We start from the raw sequence: 21,003 nt of genomic DNA on the forward strand, positions 1-21,003 counted from the left end.
CAGCACGGAGTCTTAGCCAGTGGAAAACAAGGGAAGTCCCTCTAGTACTTTATAGTTATAAAGGGAATCTGTGGAGCTGGAGTCACCTAGACCTCGGTTGAATTCCAGATGAGTGATCCCAGCTAAGCTCTGGTCTTCTGTCCACCTTGCTACAGTGTACAGATACTAATATCAACCCCACAGGATTGCAGAGAGGATATGAAAGAGTCAAGGAATGTAAAGTTCCAGAGTCTGGCCCTGGGAAGCCATACAGTATTTGCTTTGCTTCTGTTACATAAATGAGGATCAGAGAGGTGGAGTGAATTTCCCCACGCCACACAGGAAGGGATAGAGCCTGATTTCAGAATCAGATGCTGGAGACATCAAGACAGTCAGACACACTGGGAAGTCTTTCTGAAGAAGAGGGCTTTCTCCCAGGGAAACACTTCTAAACTTCATCCCCAAACTTCCCCAGGCCCCTCTACCAAGCAGGGAGAAAGGATTTTCACTAGTAAGAACTTCTGCTTTGGGAATGGAACAGCCCCACCTTCTGACTCATTCCTGGTCTTGGCGGCCAAGCTCTCCTGGGGGCCAGGCGGTTTCCAAGCCAGGCCTCACCGATGCCTCGGCATGGGTAACTTGTCAGGGTGTCTGTACCTGGAAATTGCTCGGAGGGAACTTCCCAGACCTGGCAGGCCCTGGCCACAGCTTGGTCCTGAACAGTGGAGGATGGGGGTATACTTGTAGTTTCTGTTGTGATGAGTGTGTGGGATTCTAAACATGAAGAATGCCCATTGTGTGTCTCAGCTTTTTTTTTTTTTTTTAAACAAGCAAAATCAAATACATATTTAATTAAGAAACTAATAATGCAATATTACCCAAACAAAATGTAAGCACATGTTCAATTATCATGTTCCATATTTCAGAGAAGAGGCATTAAGGATTTATGCTACAAGTTTATTTACAAACATATCTAGGATGCTGAGTTCAAGGGATTGATCCTTTTAAGAGACTGCACCTCTTAATATGCTCCTCTTTCTATCTGTCTCATGGATTACTTTTTAAGCAGTTGGTGTCTTACTATAAAGAAAGGTGCAGCAAATCCAGACCCAAAGAACAAAGTCATCATAGCTAGTAATCTCCACTTGTTTTCCACTGAAAATGGTATATTCTTCCCTGGACCCTCCTCATAGTGGCTCCGACAAACCACTGAGGTTGTGAACCTCCGGATGCTCTGTCCCAACATAGCGCTGTTGGACACTCTACAAAAGATCCAGAGATCAGAGGTGGAAGAAATGGCGGCTGCAAACCTACCGCTCCTTGCCTCACGACCTTGCTCCTCTAACAGCAAGGATCCTCTTTTTTTTTTTTTAATCTTCCTTTTATTTATTTGTCTGAACTGGGTCTTAGTTACAGTGCTTGGGCTTCTCTTGTTTCCATTCATGGGCTCTAGAGTGTGTGGGCTCAGTAGTTGTGGTGCTTGGGCTTAGTTGCCCTGGGGTATGTGGGATCTTTGTTCCCCCACAAGGGATTGAACCCATGTCCTCTGCACTGGAAATCAGACTCTTAACCACTGGACCACCAGGGAGGTCCTGTCTCAGTTTTGGCTCCACCATTTTCTGAGTTTCCCTCCTTCAGGGCCCCCACATCTTGGGGATAAAGAGCCCATGTTCTGCATGTTTCCAGTTCTGCAGCATCCCAGAGCAGGCAGCAGATTTATTTCAGCCTCCAGTTCCCAGCGGCAACTACACCCTCTCAGGGAGGAAAGTGGTGGGCCTGACTCTGGGGGTCTCCAGAATCCAGAGCGAACATAAAAAGTATTTAGAATAGACTGAAAGATTACCTTGCTGATGGGAAGGAGGAGAAGGAAGGCTCCAGAGCAGTCCTTGTCTATGGCTCAGGTTCAATGACATTTTTTAAAAGCTGGGATCAGAGAGACGTCTAGGTATTTCTCCCGTACCCTGTGGGCTCTAGATCGTGTTTGTCTCTTGCTTGGGAGGCTGCGTCATAGGAAGAGCACAAGCTTTGGAGGCAGCGCACCTAGACTTAAATCCTGGCTCTGCTACTCAGTTTTCTCATCTGTGAAGTGGGGATAATCACGTCCATCTCAACTAGCTATTGGGAAAACTTCAAACAGTGCACATATGTTAGCCTGGCATGAGGTAGGTGGTTTCTGCAAAGAAAGCGAATTCAGAGAAATTTTCTTTTGGCCAAGGGGCTCCGGTGTTGCCCACCTGGGATCATATGAAACAAGGAATTGGGAAGAAAATGAAAGAGCAAGTAACTACCTTCTTAACCAAGAAACTTTGGAGTAAGAATGGCAAAGAGATGCCAACATGGGTGTGCTGGTAAATGTTTAAAAACTGGCTCCTTGGAAAGATGTGTACAAACACATAGGTTATTAAAATGTTTTGTTTGTATAAAGAACGTGTAGCACACAATTTAGAAATAATAACAAAATATACCACATTCTTGTCAATTCCATTTAGCCAATTCATTCCCACAAAATGCTTTCATTGATTTTTGAGAGCCGCTTGTATCAGTAATCAACCTTAAGTTATACATGATAAATAGGTGTTTTTGTTTTTAATTTTCTTGGTTGCAATGCATGGCATGTGGGATCTCAGTTCCCCAACCAGGAATCTAACCCACTCCCCTTTCATTGGAAGCGCTGAATTTCAACCACTGAACCACCAGGGAAGTTCCAAATAGGTGTGGTTTTGACATGAATATTGGTTGATATTTTTTTGTTTAAGACATAAGATGAAAGTACGACGATGATGATTTTTTTTGGTCTGAATTTGACTTGTTGGTTAACAACTGAGTAACTTCCTTGCTGAATTGCATAGCAGTTTTCAAATACTGGAAGGCTAGTTCCTCAAATTTTTGTGCTATTCACAATACAATGGCTATAGATGTGACGCACTAAGTTTACTCTACATTATTAATATTTCTCCATCAACACCTTAAGTCTAGGGAATTTCCTGGTGGTCCAGTGGTTAGAACTCAGTGATTTCACTCTTGGGGATCCGGGGTTTGATCCCTAGTCCAAGACTAAGATCTGCAAGCCACATGGCACAGCCAAAAAAAAAAAACAAACAAAACCCAAAATAACAACTTAAGCCTAGACAATCAGCTACACAAAGAACAAGCCCTGTTTTGTGGTGTTTGCCAATTTCCATGTTGTAAGTACTCCTACTGTGGCCAGTTTCGTGCCTCTAACGTGACAAAACTGAACACAGGGTTGGGAAGATATGCAGTAGTACCAATATAAAATATTTCCACCATTCAGAAGTAATAGGTATACATAACCTCAAGAGCATAGATAATAATAAAATGGTAAAATAATAGTTATAGTAAAAACTTGGAAGGACTGATGCTGAAGCTGAAGCTCCAATACTCTGACCACCTGATGAGAAGAGCCAACTCCTTGGAAAAGACCCTGATACTGAGAAAGATTGAAGGCAGGAGGAGAAGGAGGTGACAGAGGATGAGATGGTTGGATGGCATCACCAAGTCAATGGACATGAGTTTGAGCAAACTCTGGGAGATAGTGAAGGACAGGGAAGCCTGGCATACTGCAGTCCAAAGGGTCGCAAAGAGTTGGACATGACTGAGCGACTGAACAGCAATAGTAAAATAATAAAAGTAGTAATTAGGAAGTTGAGTTTTATTTTCAATTTAATGTACTTAATTGTAAGTTTATATAATTTAATTTAAAAACTGATTTTATTGAATTATATTTGATTTGCAGTCCTGTGCCATGTAGATTTCTTAATATTTATTTATTTTTATTTATTTGGCTGTGCCAGGTCTTAGTTGCTGTGCGAGGGATCTTTAGTTGAGGCATGTGAATTTTTAGCTGTGGCACATGGGATCTATTTCCCTGACCAGGGATCAAGCCCGGGCCCCCTGCATTGGGAGCAGGAAGTCTTAACCATGGGCCACCAGGGAGGTCCCCTAATTTAATTTTTTTATGATGAGAGTGCTCAACAGCTGATTCTAGAAATTTGACCATTGGCTCTTGTAAGCAGGCATAAACCAGCTCCGGCACAGAAAATCAGATGGGTCTTATAAGTGGGAGAAGCCGGGGGAGTGTGTCTGAGGGAAGTTGGACAGCACCTCCTACCTTAAGATTCCCTGGTAGCTCAGCTGGTAAAGAATCCGCCTGCAATACAGGAGACCCCAGTTCAATTCTTGGGTCAGGAAGAACCGTTGGAGAAGAGATAGGTTACCTAACTCACACCAGTATTCTTGGGCTTCCCTGGTGGCTCAGCTGGTAAAGAAACCGCCTTCAATGTAGGAGACCTGGGTTTGATCCCTGTGTTGGAAAGAGCCCCTGGAGAAGGGAGAGGCTACCCACTCCAGTATTCTGGCCTGGAGAACTACATGGACTGTATAGTCCATGGGGTTGTGAAGAGTTGGACACGCCCTAGTGACTTTCACTTTCACTTTTTTCCTACCCTAAGCCAAAAACCACTAACCAGGTCCTGCCAGCCATTGTCTATGGTATGTAGTGTAGCTAGATCACCCAACGTTTCAAAAGAAGCCAGAAATGTGGATTTTTATGTGATTCTCTTGACTTTAAAAAGATTGGCAACAAATCAAGACATTTTTGAAAACACAGTGCTAGCCAGTCAAAACACATTTATGTGCAGAATTCAGCCCACGGGTTTCCATTTGTGACCTCAGCATTCACTTGCACCTTTCAGGCTGACCTGTTGGGGACCCACTGAGCCGGGCTGGGGTGAGAGTGAGGTGAGGGAGGCAGTAGCCTCAGGCACAAAACTGAAGGAATGCCAAAAACTCACTAATCAATATAAAAACATATTTTCAAAAATTTAAACGAACACACACAAAAAATTCTTGTTGAACACAATAATGTTCTCTCTACAGACAGGATCAGTGACAGTATTGTGCCAGGCCACATTAGGGCCTGAGGCAAAAAGAAAAATCTGTACTACTGATCTGGAACTAGAGGAGCTTGAGAACATTTCCAAGCACTGCCACTCTCTGGCCCTGTATCCTAGGGTTTGGGGGAAGGGCAGGGATCCCCTAAGAAATGGCCTGGAAGACTTCCCAAGCCTCGGCTCTTCTTTTTAGCCTCTATGATCATGGCTCCAAGGAAAGCCCAGAGAAGTCTGTCCAGTAGCCTCCAGCAGGCCCAGAAGGTCTGAGTTCAGAGGAAGAACTGGACCCACCAGAGGTGAGACGGAAAACCTGGGGACTCACTGTTCCTAACTGCAGGGTCCTTGCTGTGTGACCTTGGCCAGTTGATTGGAGATTCAATTTTCTGTGATGTGGGGTTTTGCTCTGCTCCCTGACTTCTAGCCAGTCACAGCATCTTGTTTACCTCTCCTGGCAGTTTTTCATTTTGGATCTTAGAATCTGCAGGTCAGCTCTATCATCCTCTGCTCCAAGCAAGAAAACAGTTTGCTTAGCCTAGACCAGTGGTTCTCAATTTTGTTCCCCAGAGGCTATTTGGCAATGAAGATTTAAAATATATATATTTATTTATTTGTCTGTGTCAGGTCTTAGTTGCAGGATTCAAACTCTTAGTTGTGGCGTGCAGGATCTAGTTCCCTGACCAGGGATCAAACCTGGGCCCCTCACATTGGGAGTACGGAGTCTTAGCTACTGAACCAACAGGGAAATCCCAGTGGGAACACTTTTGATTGCCACGACTGGAGATGGCTGCTGCTACTGCTGCTGCTAAGTTGTGTCAGTCATGTCTGACTCCGTGCGACCCCATAGACGGCAGCCCACCAGGCTCCCCCATCCCTGGGATTCTCCAGACAAGAACACTGGAGTGGGTTGCCATTTCCTTCTCCAATGCATGGAAGTGAAAATTGAAAGTGAAGTCGCTCAGTCGTGTCCGACTCCTCGAGACCCCTGGACTGCAGCCCACCAGGCTCCTCCGTCCGTGGGATTCTCCAGGAAAGAGTACCGGAGTTGGTTGCCATTGCCTTCAACTGGAGATGAAGTCAGGTGCTATTGGCATCTAGTAAACAGAAGCCAGAGATGCTGCTAAACCTCCTTCAATGCAGAGGACAGTCCCCTGTAAAGGAGAATTATCAGGTACAAAATGTCAATGTGCTAAGGTTGAAGCTGGGGTTGAGAAACCCGGGCTGGGCACAGATAGATCTCTGCCCCATTTTCAAAGTTCTCCTGAGAGATTGTGTTGTTCTCATCCATTGCCTTAAAGCCCTGGTAACCAGAAACATCAACACTTGTTCACTCATGTTGAGAACTTGACTTTTTGAAAGTTAAGGAGAGGGACTTCCCTGATGGTCCAGAGGCTAAGACTCCACGTTCCCAATGCAGGGGGCCAGAGTTTGAACTCGATCACGCATGCTGCAACTAGAAGTTTGCATGTCAAGCCTAGAAGATCTAGAGTGCTACAACTAAGATCTGGCACAATCAAATAAATAAATAAAAATCAATAAATATTTTTTTAAAGAAAGAAAGTTAAGGGGGATAGAAAGGTTCTAGGGACGGCTCCAGGATCCTGTTTAGGAGACAAGGGGAGGGAAGGCATTGAAGTCAGTGGTGAAGGCCGGAGTCCTATCTAGCCCCTGAGTTTGCACAATAAGCCAAGATGCTGGTTTATTTAGAGTGTGCATTTGGGAGCCTGAAAGATGGGGTTGGTGGTGATAACGGGTGTCAATGTTGTTATGTTGCAGGAAGGAGGATCCCTTCCAGGGCCTGAAACTGGGCTCTTGTCTAACACTTGGAAATGAATTGTCAGAGAAGACACATGTGCTGACAAAGCAAGAGACTTTATTGGGAAAGGGCACCCAGGTGGAGAGCAGTAGGGTAAGGGAACCCAGGAGAACTGCTCTGCCATGTGGCTCGAAGTCTCGGGTTTTATGGTGATGGGATTAGTTTTGGGGTCATCTTTGGCCAATCATTCTAATTCAGAGTCTTTCCTGGTGGTGCACGCATCGCTCAGCCAAGATGGATGCTAGCGAGAGGGATTCTGGGAAGTGGACGGACACGCGGTGTCTCCTTTTAACCTTTCCCGAACTCTTGCTGTTGGTGGTGGCTTATTAGTTCTGTATTCCTTATCAGGATCTCCTGTCATAAAACAACTCATGCGAATGGTTACTATGGTGCTTGGCCAGGGTGGGCGGTTTCAATCAGTGTGCTTCCCCTAACAACTATGTTTAGTCGCTAAGTCACGTTGATTCTTTTGCAATTCTGTGGACTGTAGCCCGCCAGGCTCCTCTGTCCACGGGATTTCCCAGGAATGAATACTGGATTGGGTTGCAGTTTCCTTTTCCAGGGAAATCTTCCTGACCCAGGGATTGACCCTGCGTCTCCTGCATTGGCAGGCAGTTTCTTTACCACTGAGCCACCAGGGAAGCCAAGGGATGTCAATGCCCATCCCCCAAACTATTCTTGGAAATATTTTCAGTAATTCCCAGGATGAGAAGCTACAGACATGTAAAGTCAGATAAGATTTTTACAATGTGAGGCCTTAAAGAGGGTCCACCTGGCAAGAATGGGGGCTGTCAGACCTATCTCTTCCAGATCCTGCCATGGGGACTAAAGTTATATGTGACCCTAGAACCTGGAGGAAAAACTATCTAAGTTGTGGATAGTCTGCTGTGGCCTCTTGGGAAAAACATGCCTGGTGCTATGTAAGTCTGAAAAAAAAAGTGCCCAGGACAGCTGGAAGGTTCAAAATCTCATCAGTCAGGAACATTTCTGAGGAAGCCCAGTTGTAGCATTTAAGCATGCAGACTGTCTTGGTTAATTCGCGGTTGTGTTGGGGAGAAACTTGGAGAGTTGCTGTGTCCATCCTTTCCTCCTCAGTGTCCTTTTCTCTGCCAGTTTGTTCTTCTTGTCCTTGTCAGGCAGCAAGTGGCACGCCTGGGCGTCAGGCACAGATGGAACTGGAGCTCTTGCTGAGGGCCAGAAATAGTTATGCAAATATCTAGCTGCTGGGGCTTTATATTCTCCCCCTTCCCTTCCTCTTCCTTCCCCTTACTTCAATTCCTTCCTTAAAGCTTGTGATTTCAGGGATCCAGACTGGAGCTCCTGGGGTCTTCTCACTTCCTAGAGGCACAGCTCCTGGTGAGAGAGAGAATTCTCCCCTAGTGCCTGGAGGCTGCAGCCCAGGACCCCAACCTGAGGTCACACAGGTCCTTGGCCATCTACCTCACCCACCTGGTGCTGGGGGCCTTTACGGGGTTGGTCCTCCTGCTGGGGCAATCCCCTCTGTTTGGGGTGGATGTTCCATGCTTGTTTCATGGCTGTTCCTACCCCGCCCCCTTGTACTAAAAAAGATGATCCTCCTGAATTGGGGATGAGAGTGGGCTGCTTCCTCCTGAACCTGGTGGAGCTGCAGTTCTTCCCCTGCCAGTGGGGTCTTTCCCTGCCAGCACCTCCTTGCGGCCTGCATCGGGTGCGCCCACTTCTGGGCCAACCTGCTCATCCTCCCCTGCTCCCTTCTAACAAGACAACCCTGGGTTCCAGGAACCCTCCTGCATGGAGGTGTAGCAGCTGGCGAAGTGCAGACCCCAGCATGGCATGCTTCAGGCTCACTGCCTGATAGTGAGAGGCAACCAGCTCAAGGGAGCAGCAGAGACCTGAGGTCTGACTGGGCAAAAAACCCTGCACTGGCCATCACTCTCCTGCCTGATCCTTGAGGTTGGGGAATGTGGCATGGGAGTGGAGAACCCTGCTTCCTCCCGAAAGCATTACCTCAACAGATGTAAGATAGCAAAGTGATTAAGAGCAAGGTTTCTGGGTCCAGACTGCCTGAGTTCAAATCCCAGCTCTGCCAGGTACCAGCTGGATAGCTTTGGACAAATGGCTTAACCTCTCTGTGCCTCAGTTCTTTCACCTGAAAAAAAAAGGGGGGGCGGATAAAAATGAACCCTGCCTCCTAAGAACACTGTGAAGATGAGTTTATAAATGTAAAGTACTTGCCAATAGTAGCTGATTGCAATAAACATTAGCCACTGTATTTTTTTTCTTTTAATATTTATTTATTTAGCTGCACCGGGTCTTAGTCGCAGCTTGCAGGATTTTTGATTTTCACTGTGGCATGTGAGATCTAGTTCCCTGACCAGGGGTTGAACCCAGGCCCCCTGTTTTGGGAGCTCCGAGTGTTAGCCACTGGACCAGCAGGGCAGTCCCTATCCATTGTGTTAACCTTAGCTCTCTGGAGAGCTGCTTTTGCCTTGCTGTCTCATGCACCCAGAACTGTGAAATCAACTACTAATTCCTCCCTCACTTGCTCCTATGGCTATTGTTAGCTGAGTCCCCACACAGATCCTCCTTCCCAATCTCTCCTACACTGTCTCCCTCCTTCCAGTCCCCCCATCACCTCCCTGGCTCAGACCTGCCTTCACTGCCATTGCTCAACCTGCCCAGCACCTTCCTGCCTGAACAGTCCCCTCCCTCCCTCCCAACCAGCACTTGCCTCCTGGTCAGCACTCCAGCTGAATTAACCACTTGAAGCTCCTCAACCTGGCATCCAGGATCTTCTATGAGTCAGCCCCAACCTCACTCACTATCCACTCTTTCCCATTCCAGCCACCCTAGGGGCCGTGCCTGGACTTTCTTCCCACCCTCTGCTCCAGTCCCTCCTGGGGAGCTCTGCTCTGGTCAGCTTCAGGACCAAACTAACTGGGTTCCAGCTCTGCTTTGCCACTCACTGGCTGTGTGATCTAGGACAAGCAGCTAGGGGTTTGGGGGCTCAGTTTCCATCTGTATAAAAAGAGACTGACAGGGACTTCCCCGGTGGCCCAGTTGTTAAGGCTTCACCTTCCAATGCAGGGGTTGCGGGTTCGATACCTGGTCAGGGAGCTAAGATCCTACATGCCTCTTGGCCAAAAAAACAAAGCATAAAACAGAAACAATAGTGTAACAAATTCAATAAAGACTAAAAAGAGGTCCACATCAAAAAAAAAAAATCTTGAAAGAGAGACTAATAATACCCACTTCACAGAGTTGTTGTGAGGATTAAACAAGATAATAAAGTAAATAAAGTGCCAGGTGCACAATGCTCCTTAGCAAGCAGTGCTCTTACCATCTAAATCCTACTATATAGGCTCTGATCCTAGCCTCTGTCTGTGAAGCCTTCCTTGACTCCTCCTCTGCTCTGTTCCTCCTCTGAGCCTCCATGACGATTCCACTCGACAATTAATTACACACTGCTGTGACTCCCCTTGACCGTGGCCTTCAGTGGTTATTTCCATCCATCCTGCTGTGTGACTGCGCGTATCTCTGATGTCTTTGCATCTCAGTCGCAGGAGGGGGAAAGGTGCTGTGCTTTGTGGAAAGAGGACACATAGTCCTGCTTTTAACAGTGCTTTGCAGGGAATAGCGGCTTGATGCATCTATCCTGATTTATCCTGATATTGTTAGGCCAGAATTAGGAGTGGCCAAACAGGGCTTCGTCTGAAGCATGTCAGAAAACCACAGGAGATGGTATTCCTCTGTCTCCTTCCACAACTTGGGGCAATTTTTAACAATCATTTAACAGCTACGAAAGTTCTTTCCAAGGTCTAATTAGAGTCCTGCTTGCTGCAGTGGAAGCTATTCTCCTTGGGCCTCAGGCAGTTGGTGTCTAGGTCCTGAGTAGCAGTGATCTATTGCTTTTTGTTGTTGTTCAGTCACTCAGTTTTGTCCGACTCTTTGTGAGCCCATGGACTGCAGCATGCCAGGCTTCCCTGTCCTTCACTATCTCTGGAGTTTGCTTGAATTCATGTCTATTGAGTTGATGATGCCATCCAACCATCTCATCCTCTGTTGCCCCCTTCTCCTCCTCCCTTCAATCTTTCCCAGCATCAGGGTCTTTTCCAATGAGTCTGTTCTTTGCATCAGGTGGCCAAAGTATTGGAGCTTCAGCTTCAGCATCAGTCCTTCCAGTGAATATTCAGGGTTGATTTCCTTTTGGATTTACTGATTTGATCTCCTTGCTGACCAAGGGATTCTCAAGAGTCTTCTCCAGCACCAAAATTCAAAAGCATCAATTCTTCGGCATTCAGCCTTCTTCATGGTCCAACTCTCATATCCGCACATGACTGCTGGAAAAAACGTAGCTTTGGCTAGGTGGACCTTTGTCGGCAAAGTGAGATCTCTGATTTTTGGACCGCCATGAACAACCATGAAAGGCAAAAAGTGCCTTTGGGTTATGTTAATAAGCTTAGACACTATTCCTTAGGCCACGGGTTAGCAAAGTGTAGTCCTTGGGCCAAATTTGGCCCACATCTTTTTTTTTGGCTGCACTGGGTCTTCATTGCTGCACTCAGGTTTTCTCTAGTTGTGGCAAGCAGGGGCTGCTCTCTAGTTGTGGTGCACAGGCTTCTCATTGCAATGGCGTCTCTTGTCGCAGAGCAGGGGCTCTAGGGCACGCAGACTTCAGCAGCTGCGCCTCACAGGCTCTAAAGTTTGGGCTCAGTAAGTACAAGGACTTAGTTGCCCACGGCATGTGGAATTTTCCCAGACCAGGGATCAAACCAATGTCCCCTGCATTAGCAGAAGGATTCTAAACTATTGAACCACCAGGGAAGTCCCCACCATCTGTTTTTATAAATAAACTGTTTTTGAGACACAGCCATGATCATTGGTTTCTATATTGTCTACGGCTGCTTTTGTGCTGCATAGAAATGACTAGTTGAGACATGTGAAAAGCCTAAAATACTTACTATCAGACACTTTACAAAAAAGTTTGCTGATTCCTGTACTAGGCCATCAGAAGCCTTTGAAGAATTCCAAGCCAGGGAGTGACATGATCGAGTTGGTATTTTAGGAACATCACTGGAAGATGTGTCAGAGGGGATGAGGAGGGAGCAGGTGGCTGCGAGGAGATTGTTGCAATTGTCTGGTCAAGAACTGATGAGGCCTGAACTGAGGCAGCGCAGTGGGGATGGATAAAGGAAGCAGGCTGGAGAGATAGTTAAGGAGAAGAACCAATAGGACATGAGGTCTGAGAAGGAGGGGATGGAGGGAGAGGGAGGAGGCAGGGGGAGTGGATTTCTGGCTTTACCGACCGAGGGTTAGAGTCATCAGCCAAAAGGAAGAAGTCAGCGAGGAAGGCTTGCACACTTGGCTTTGGATACAGTTTACTTGGGGTATTTGCAAGAGATGGGGAAAGTACCAAGCCCTCTAGTGTGATGTCTGCCATGGAGATTTGCGAGTTATCCATGGCTTGGGAGGTATTTGGGGGTCCTGGGAATGAACAAGATCTCCTAAGGAGGGGGTGCAAGATCCAAAGAACAGAACACAAGGAAGAAATCCTAGGAAGCACCAACACTGAAAGGCAAACAGAAGTGTGTCCAGCAAAGAGATTCAGAAGAAGAGATTCTAGAGGCCAAGTTGAGAAGAAAAGGCAGGTCAAATAGGCAGCAGTGAGCAAGCCTGGGAGGCAGTCCCTAGATTAGCAACTGGTAGGTCATGGTTTGGGTGACTAACTTGTCCCATTTTGCCTGGAACTTTCTGTTTTGACACTGAAAAATCCCATATCTCCAGGGAACCCTCAGTGTTGGCATTAACAGTTTGTTGGTCTACTACTGACATCACCAAGAATGATGTCAAGAAAAGTTTAGCTTGCAAAGTGCCCCACCAGGACTTCCTTGGTGGTTCAGTGGATAAGACTCCACGCTCCCAATGTAGGTGGTCTGGGTTCCATCTCTGGTCAGGGAACTAGATCCCACATGTTGAAACTGAAAGGTCCCGCATGCTACAATGAAGATCGACGATCCCACACGCTGCAGCTAACACCTGGTGCAGCCAAATGAATACATTAAAAAAAACATTTTTTAAAAGTAACTAACTTCCGGAGACATTATTTTCCCATTGAGCTGATAAACCTATATCCTAGTTGGATCCTCTTTGAGTCACTGCCAGCATAATAAAAACATGAAGCCCTCTCTTGGTACAGCACTTGACCATTACACAACTTTATTCCATCCTTACAACAACCCTGCGAGGTAGGAGGTCATAGCCCTAATTTTATTGGAATGGAAGCTGAGCGGTTAAGCTCTCATGGCAAAATAGGCTCAATTTCAAGCCTCATAACTCCAGAAGCCCATGTCCTGGCTACCTCCATGGCTCTGCTTGTAGATGTCTATAATCTAGGACACTGGGATGGAGGCTGGTGGGACTGTGGATCCCCTGCTTGTTGCAGAGTTAGGCAAAGGCCACGAAATTCTTGGGAGCATGGAATGAACCCTATAACTATGTGCAGATCAATACAGACGGAGTAAAGCTGCAGGTTCAAACAAAAGTAGACATATAAACTGAGGCCATCAAAGTTGTGTAAGAGGGCCCATATTCTATGCAATACCTGTTTGTTTGTGTTTGTTTGTTTGTTTTACTGCATTTGAGTGGCTTGTAGGGTCTTAGTTCAACCACCAGGGTTTGAACCTAGGCCCCAGTAGTGAAAGCTCCAAGTCCTAACCATTGGACTGCCCAGGGAACTCCCAATAGCTAGGCTCTTTTAAATATTGTTTTATTGTAGTAAAATATGCATAACATAGGGCTTTTCTGATAGCTTAGTTGGTAAAGAATCCACTTGCAATGAAGAAGACCTGGGTTCAATCCCTGGTCTTGGGATGATTGGTCAGGGTTGGGACGATCCCCTGGAAAAGGGAAAGGTTACCCACTCCAGTATTCTAGCCTGGAGGATTCCATGGACTGTATAGTCCATGGGGTCACAAAGAGTCGGACTCGACTGAGCGACTTTCACTCACTCATGCATAACATAACATTTACCATTTTTACCATTAAGTGTATAATTCAGCATCATTAGTTACTTTCACAATGTTGTACAAACATCACCGCTATTCATTTCCATTAGTTTTTCATCATCCCCAACAGAAACTCTGTACCCATTAAACAGGGACTCCCCATTTCCTCCTCCCCTAGACTCTGGTAGCCTCTATTCTACTTTCTGCCTCTATGAATTTGCATATTCTAGGTACCTCATGTGAGTGGACTCATATAGCATTTGTACTTCTGTATACGGCTTCTTTCGTTTAGCATAATGTCCTTAAGGCTCAATCATGTTGCAGCCTGTGTCAGAATTTTTCCTTCTTTTTTATGGCTGAGTGATATTTCATTGTATAAATGCCACGTTTTGTTTATCCATACATCTGTTGAGGGATGAGCTCTTTTCATATTCTTATACTTCTAATAAAGTTAATCATATATTTCTAATGTTTTTAAGTGTCATTTGAGAGACAAGGATACTATATGCTTCCTAAAAAAAGAAGACCATGCCACCTATGAAGTATTTGTCCCTTCAAAATAAAACTCAAATCTGCTCAAGCCTCTACATTTGCCAACATACAAGAAATACAGAGGCCTGAGTATCATATTAAACTACCCTATGGGGATGCCAGCAACAAAATTCAGACTGGAAAATCTGTAGGATAAATGACCTCGTTTCTTCTACAGATAAGTTGCAAGGGGAAAAAATATAGAGATAGGAGAGATAAAAAAGATATAAGAGATACTTAACAGTCTTGTCCTGCGAATATTCTCACTCCTCTAATTTTGTAATAATTTGGGCAGGCTAAACATGTGCTACACTGAGACCATGTTTGTGTCTCCAGACCTAGATCTTTCCTTAGTTCTGGTTTTATAAATGCCGGTAGTAAATCAAGCCTGACTTATACAATGCATCTTATGTGGGAAATGTCTGTGACTCCAGGTATCTGACCAAACGTGAGAAATTACTGTATAACTAGTATAATAATGGGCTTTCCAGGTGGCTTAGTAGTAAAGAATCCGCCTGCCAATGCAGGAGACAGAGGAGATGTGGGTTTGATCCTTGGGTTGGAAAATCCCCCGGAGGAGGAAAGGGCAATCCATTTCAGTATTCTTGCTGAAATAATCCCATGGACAGAAAAGCCTGGTTGTAAAGAGTCAGACACAACTGAGCAACTGAGCACACATGCAGTGTAACATTTGAAGATAACCATTGCTAATTTGATGATTACCTGTTGCCTTTAAATGAACTGGGCTTCCCTGATGGCTCAGACAGTAAAGAATCTGCCTGCAATGTGGGAGATCTGGGTTCAATCCCTGGGTTGGGAAGATCCCCTGGAGGAGGGCATGGCAACCCACTCCAGTATTCTTGCCTGGAGAATCCCATGGTAAGAGGACCCTGGCAGGCTACAGCCCATGGGGTAGCAAAGAGTCAGACACGACTGAGAGCGACTAACACTTTCACTTCTTCACTTTCATTAAGTGAATTATATATTTTTTTAAAAGTCAACTAACTGCAATGTGTGAATCTTGATTCAATCAAACAAGTAGTTTAAAAAAAAAGTTATGGAGATAATTGGAAATTTGAACATTGATTATCTGATGATATCAGCGAATTATTGTTAAAAAATTTTAAGTTTGACAATAGTATGTGGTTTTGTTTTTAAAAAAGTCCTTATCTTTTAGACACATACACTAAAATGTTTTCAGATGAAGTGATATGATACCTGGAATTTGTTTTAAGGTTATGGGAGGGAGTAGAGTTGAAATAAGATTTCCATGAGTTCATAACTATTGAAACTTTGTGATGGATAATCAGGGATTTGTTGTCTTATTTTGTTTGCTTTCATCTGTGTTTGGACTTTCTCAAAATAAAACTTTTTTTCCTTTCTCTACACAGGCTCTTCGTTGCAGTGCACAGGCTTAGTTGTCCCAGGGAACGTGGGATCTTAGTTCCCCAACAGGGACTGAACCCACATCCCCTGCATTGGAAGGTGGATTCTTAACCACTGGAGCACCAGGGAAGTCCTCCCAAATACAACTTTTTAATGTCATTTCAGAGATACACTCCTTTATTTTGGGCTGACCTTCGGCAGGTGCTCTCTTCCTAGGATTTAGCTTCAAGTTCCCTAAAGAGCATTTTCCACCCACATTCCAAGTGTCTATGCAAAAGAATAAAGGATCTTATGCTAATAAATGCATTTTAAGGAACAGTATTCAATATGTGTTCTTGTCATCTGAACGTCACTTGTTATCAGGCAGCTATGCAATTTTGTGGGCTTGAAAAAAATGGCTTGCCTGGGAATTTTCCTGGTGGTCCAGGACTTCACCTTCAGTGCAGAGGGTGCAGGTTCGATCCCTGGCTGGGGATCTAAGACCCCACATGTCTCACGGCCAAAAAGTTTGTGTCCCCACTCCACCACCGCCTAATCAGTCAGTTTAGTTCAGTTCAGTTGCTCAGTCGTGTCCGACTCTTTGCGACCCCATGGACTGCAGCACGCCAGGCCTCCCTGTCCATCACCAACTCCCAGAGTTCACTCAGACTCACGTCCATCAAGTCGGTGATGCCATCCAGCCATCTCATCCTCTGTCGTCCCCTTCTCCTCCTGCCCCCAATCCCTGCCAGCATCAGAGTCTTTTCCAATGAGTCAGCTCTTCGCATGAGGTGGCCAAAGTACTGGAGTTTCAGCTTTAGCAATTATACTAAATATAAATATAAAGCAATTATACTCCAATGAAAAAAATAATTTTAAAAAATATAAAAAAGAACATCACCTCTGTAATAGGGTGAGACTGAACACTAAATGAGACAATTCCGGCCAAGGGGTTAGCATGATGTTGACCTACCGTGAGGGTTCAATTGTTGTAATCAATTTTTATTATCACCAGGCTTCTTGCTCAGGGCGCTTTTCCACTCAAGTCAGATTGCTTTGGGAGCTTAGGAATTTTCTGGAAAAACCAGCCTTTCTGTGGTCATCTGAGCTATTTTAAGTGGACACTGCTGTGCCATTTTTCTATGAGGGGTGGACGGGGCTCCACTTTTACTTAGAGCCAGTACACGGATTATTCTGACCTATGAAACCTGAAAGATTAAAAACAAGTAAGCTTGAGGCAAAGTCGTTGTGGGTGTTGCCCTGGTGTTTCGTTCTTGCCAGGTCTCTGAAATCAGTTCCTGGTCCAGGCTAGAGGAGCTCTTAGGAACATCGTGTAATACTCCAAGTGCCCTGATGTGGACACACATAAATAAAGCAGGTGTTAATATCTCTGTTTATTCACTGCCATGATATAGGGAAAAAAACATGGGCTCTGAGCCTTGGGGACCTCAATCTGAATCCCAACGCTGCCACTGGCAGGCTGTTTCCTTAGCTGAGAGTTGGGAAAGTTATGACAATAAAGCTAAATGTTACAGAATGCTTCCTATATGCTGGGCCCTTTTTACTCATTAACTCACTGAATTATTTTAAAAGTTGGTAAACTTTATTTTTTAAAGCCATTTTATTTTTTATTTTTTTGGCTGTGCCACACAGCACGTAGGATCTTAGTTCCCCTACCAGGGATCGAACCTATGTTCCCTGCAGTGGAAGTGTGATGTCCTAGCCACTAGACTGCCAGGGAATTCCCTTTAAAGCAATAGCAGAACTGAGCTCAAAGTACAGTGTTCCCATAATACCCTCTTCACCTCCCCACACACAGCCTCCCCACTGTCAACACCCTGCACCAGCGTGGGACAGTTGCGTGTGACAGTTATCAGTCACACCTGATAAACGTACATAGCACATCATCATCACTTAGTCTATAGTCTACATTAGGGTTCACTCTTGGTGTTTACATTCTGTGAGTTTGGATAAATGTATCAGGACATGCATCCATCATTGTAGTATCAAATAGAGTAGTTTCGCTGCCCTAAAAATCCTATGTGCCCTGCCTATTCATCCCTCCCTTATCACAACCCTGACAACACCTGATCTTTTTATTGTCTCCACAGTTTTACCACTGAGTTGGAATCATATAGCCTTGTCACATTGATTCTCTTGCTTAATAATATGCATGTTCCACCATGTATTTTCATGGCTTAATAGTTTATTTCTGAATAAGAATACATTGTCTGGATAAAATGGATTGGATAAAATACATTGTCTGGATAAAATAAAATGTCTGTTTAACCATTCAGCTACTGAAGGATATCTCGGTTGCATGTAAAGTGTTGGCAATTATATATAAAGCTGTTGTAAACATCCGTGTGCAGGTGTCTGTGTGGAGATGTTCTCAACTCCATTAGGTAAAGAACAAGGAGGACAATTGCTGCATCATATGGAAAGAGTGTGTTTAGCTTTATAAGAAACTGCCAAACTGTCTTCCAAAGAAGCTGTACCATCTTGCATTCCCATCAGCAATGAATGAGAGTTCCTGTTGCCCCACACCCCCTCTAGCATTGGGCATTGTCTTTGTTCCAGTTATTGGCCTTTCTAACAGATGTGTAATGGTGTCTTGTTGTTTTAATTTGCAATTCTCTATGACACGTGTCGGAGAAGGCAATGGCACCCCACTCCAGTACTCTTGCCTGGAAAATCCATGGACGGAAGAGCCTGGTAGGCTGCAGTCCATGGGGTTGCGAAGAGTCAGACACAACTGAGCGACTTCACTTTCACTTTTCTCTTTCATGCATGGGAGAAGGAAATGGCAACCCACTCCAGTGTTCTTGCCTGGAGAATCCCAGGGATGGGGGAGCCTCGTGGGCTGCCATCTATGGGGTCGCACAGAGTCAGACACGACTGAAGCAACTTAGCATCAGCAGCAGCATGACACGTGTACCTTGGACAGCAAGGAAATCAAACCAGACAATCCTAAAGGAAATCAACCCTGAGTATTCATTGGAAGGACTGATGCTGAAGCTGAAGCTCCCAACACTTTGGCCACCTGACAAGAAGAGCCGACTCATTGGAAAAGTGCTTGAAGCTGCAAAAGATTGAGGGCAGGTGGAGAAGGGGGTGGCAGAGGATAAGGTAGTTAGATTCCATCACTGACTCAATGGACATGAGTTTGAGCAAACTCCCAGAGACAGTGAAGGACAGGGAAGCCTAGCGTGCTGTAGTCCATGGGGTCGCAAAGAATCAGGCACAACTTAGCGACTGAACAACAACATGACATGATGAAGAACATCTTTTCAAATGCTCATTTGCCATCTGTATATCTCCTTTGGTGAAGTGTATATTCAGGTTGTGGGTCCATTTTTCAATCGGATCATTTGTTTTCTTATTGAATTTTAAGAGTTCTTTGTATATTTTGGATAACAGTTCTTTATCAGATTTTTTTTGCAAGTATTTTCTCCCAGTCTTTGGTTTGTCTTCTCATTCTCTTGACATTGTCTTTTATGAAGCAGAAGTTTTTAATTTTAATTTTAATGAAGTTTAGCTTATTAATTCTTTCTTCTTCTCATTGTTTCATAAATTGTGCCTCTGATACTGTATATGAAAAATCATCACCATATTCAAGATCAGCTAGGTTTCCTCCTGTGTTAACTTTCTACAGCTTTGTGGGTATGTTTAGGTCTATGACTCATTTTAATTTTCGTGAAGGGTGTAAGGTATGTGTCTAGACTCTTGTTTTTTTTGCCTGTGGAGGATGTCCAGTTGTTTTAGCACCATTTGTTGAGAAGACTAAATTCATTTGATTTTCAAACTAAACTTTGAGGTGGGCATTTTTAGCCCCTTTTTTTCAGATTAAAAAAACTGAGGCACAGAGAGGTTTTGTAAGTCACTCAGAGTAATACAGGCAGACATGACAGAGCTGAGATTTGATCCCAGGCAACCTGACTCTTGAGTCCATGCATTCAATCCCTATCTATAAAAATAATGTCTCCTTAATAGGTTTGTAGTGAGGAAGAGAGATAGTGTTTAGCACATGGTACTTACTCAGAAAGCAATTGTGATAGTCATTGTGCTCCCTAGCTTCCCAGGTTTCATTGAAGCGTCATGTCCTCAGAGCAGCTTTCTTTCATTCCTTCAGCCAAATGAGCCATCCATCACAGCATCATCTCATCATCCAAGGGATGACAGTGTGGTGAATCCTGTGGGCATGCTAAGTCGCTTTAGTCATGTCTGACTCTTTGCCACCCGTGGATGGAGCCTGCCAGTCTCCTCTGTCCTTGGGATTCTCCAGGCAAGAATACTGAAGTGGGTTGCCACGCCCTCCTCCATGGGATTTTTCTGACCCAGGGATCGAACCCGCATCCCCTGCATTGGCAGGCAGGTTCTTTACCACTAGGGCCACCTGGGAAGCCCGTGGTGAATCCTACTGAGGTCAAAGTTCACCCCTCGCCCTCACCATGTGAGTTCCCTAGAGAGAGGGTCCAAATCTGATATCTCTGTGTTCCTCAGAGCGCCTGGTGCTGCCCTTGGCACTTGGCAGGGTCTCAGCAAAAGTGTGTTGAATTAAGTTTGGATTGCGTGCTATTCCTTTATTCAAGATGCACATTCTGGGTGTGGTCTGTTCCTCAGGATCGCCCAACTAATACTCAGCTCTTAGTTCCTGAATCCCCTCGCTTGAACCTTCCCTGGTCTGTCAGGTTGAGCCACCTCTGCCTGGAGAAGTTCCGGGTTGGGCTGTTTTTGGAGGCAGCTGCCCTTGTCTGCTACACCCTTCTTCCTGCACCACCCGGCTCAGTTTCTTCCACATTCTGGGGTACCTCCCTTCAGTATGGACACCGCCTGTAGAAGCACCCACCTCTCTCTCTCAGCTCAGGACATAAGCCCTTTCTTGGAAACCTGGTCCCTAAATGCCTCTGGCCTCTTTGGGAGAGTCTAACACTCCTTCTCAATGGGTAGAGCAGCTCACCTGATATTGATAGGACATGAGGACCCAGGGGCAGACCTCGTTCCTAAGAGCTTCTGAAGCTGTTAATTTTGGTATTGTTGGGCTCCTTTAGGGAGTGCGAGCCACTTATGGCTATCACCGGTGGGTCTTGGTTCACCCCATAGACAGCTCCACCTGAAGCATGCCTCTCTCAAACCAGCCCACCAGGAATCTGGGGGGTACATCCTGCCAGTGCCCCCTTGGCAGTCCCTGCTTTGGACTGGGCCCTACGGCATCCTCCAGCATCATCCTGCGTCTGCCTCTGCAGAGCTGCTCTGGGGAGATGTGACCCGCAAGACTCACCTGGACAGCACTGCCCCAGGAAGGCACCCTCTTGGACACAGCCAGCAGAGTCCACTGGAGCCCGCCTAGGACAGGGCCTGTTTTATACACTCAGCGTGACCCCAGTGCCCGCCCTGGGCGCGCCCAGCAGCCTCGGATGCC

The 21,003-nt window shown here is 45.5% G+C and overlaps 1 protein-coding gene, 1 long non-coding RNA gene and 1 other non-coding gene across 3 annotated transcripts; 1 reads left to right on the forward strand and 2 right to left on the reverse strand.

Moving 5' to 3' along the window:
- Positions 1-812: 812 nt before the first annotated feature.
- Positions 813-1,260, reverse strand: LOC102391573 (cytochrome c oxidase subunit 7C, mitochondrial-like). Its single transcript, XM_044939485.2, has one exon. It carries the CDS (start codon positions 1,223-1,225, stop codon positions 1,034-1,036), a length of 192 nt encoding a protein of 63 aa, XP_044795420.2. The 5' UTR covers positions 1,226-1,260; the 3' UTR covers positions 813-1,033.
- A 5,964-nt stretch (positions 1,261-7,224) lies between these two features.
- On the reverse strand, positions 7,225-20,997 carry LOC102394286. Its single transcript, XR_326152.4, has 3 exons — positions 20,863-20,997; positions 8,689-8,830; positions 7,225-8,055 (listed from the first exon to the last, which is right to left on the reverse strand). It is a non-coding gene; the product is annotated as an uncharacterized LOC102394286 (long non-coding RNA).
- On the forward strand, positions 14,468-14,599 carry LOC112584100. Its single transcript, XR_003108449.1, has one exon. It is a non-coding gene; the product is annotated as a small nucleolar RNA SNORA72 (small nucleolar RNA).
- Positions 20,998-21,003: the final 6 nt, after the last annotated feature.

The sequence above is a fragment of the Bubalus bubalis genome, chromosome 3 (genome assembly GCF_019923935.1).
Source record: "Bubalus bubalis isolate 160015118507 breed Murrah chromosome 3, NDDB_SH_1, whole genome shotgun sequence".
Lineage (NCBI taxonomy): Eukaryota > Metazoa > Chordata > Mammalia > Artiodactyla > Bovidae > Bubalus > Bubalus bubalis.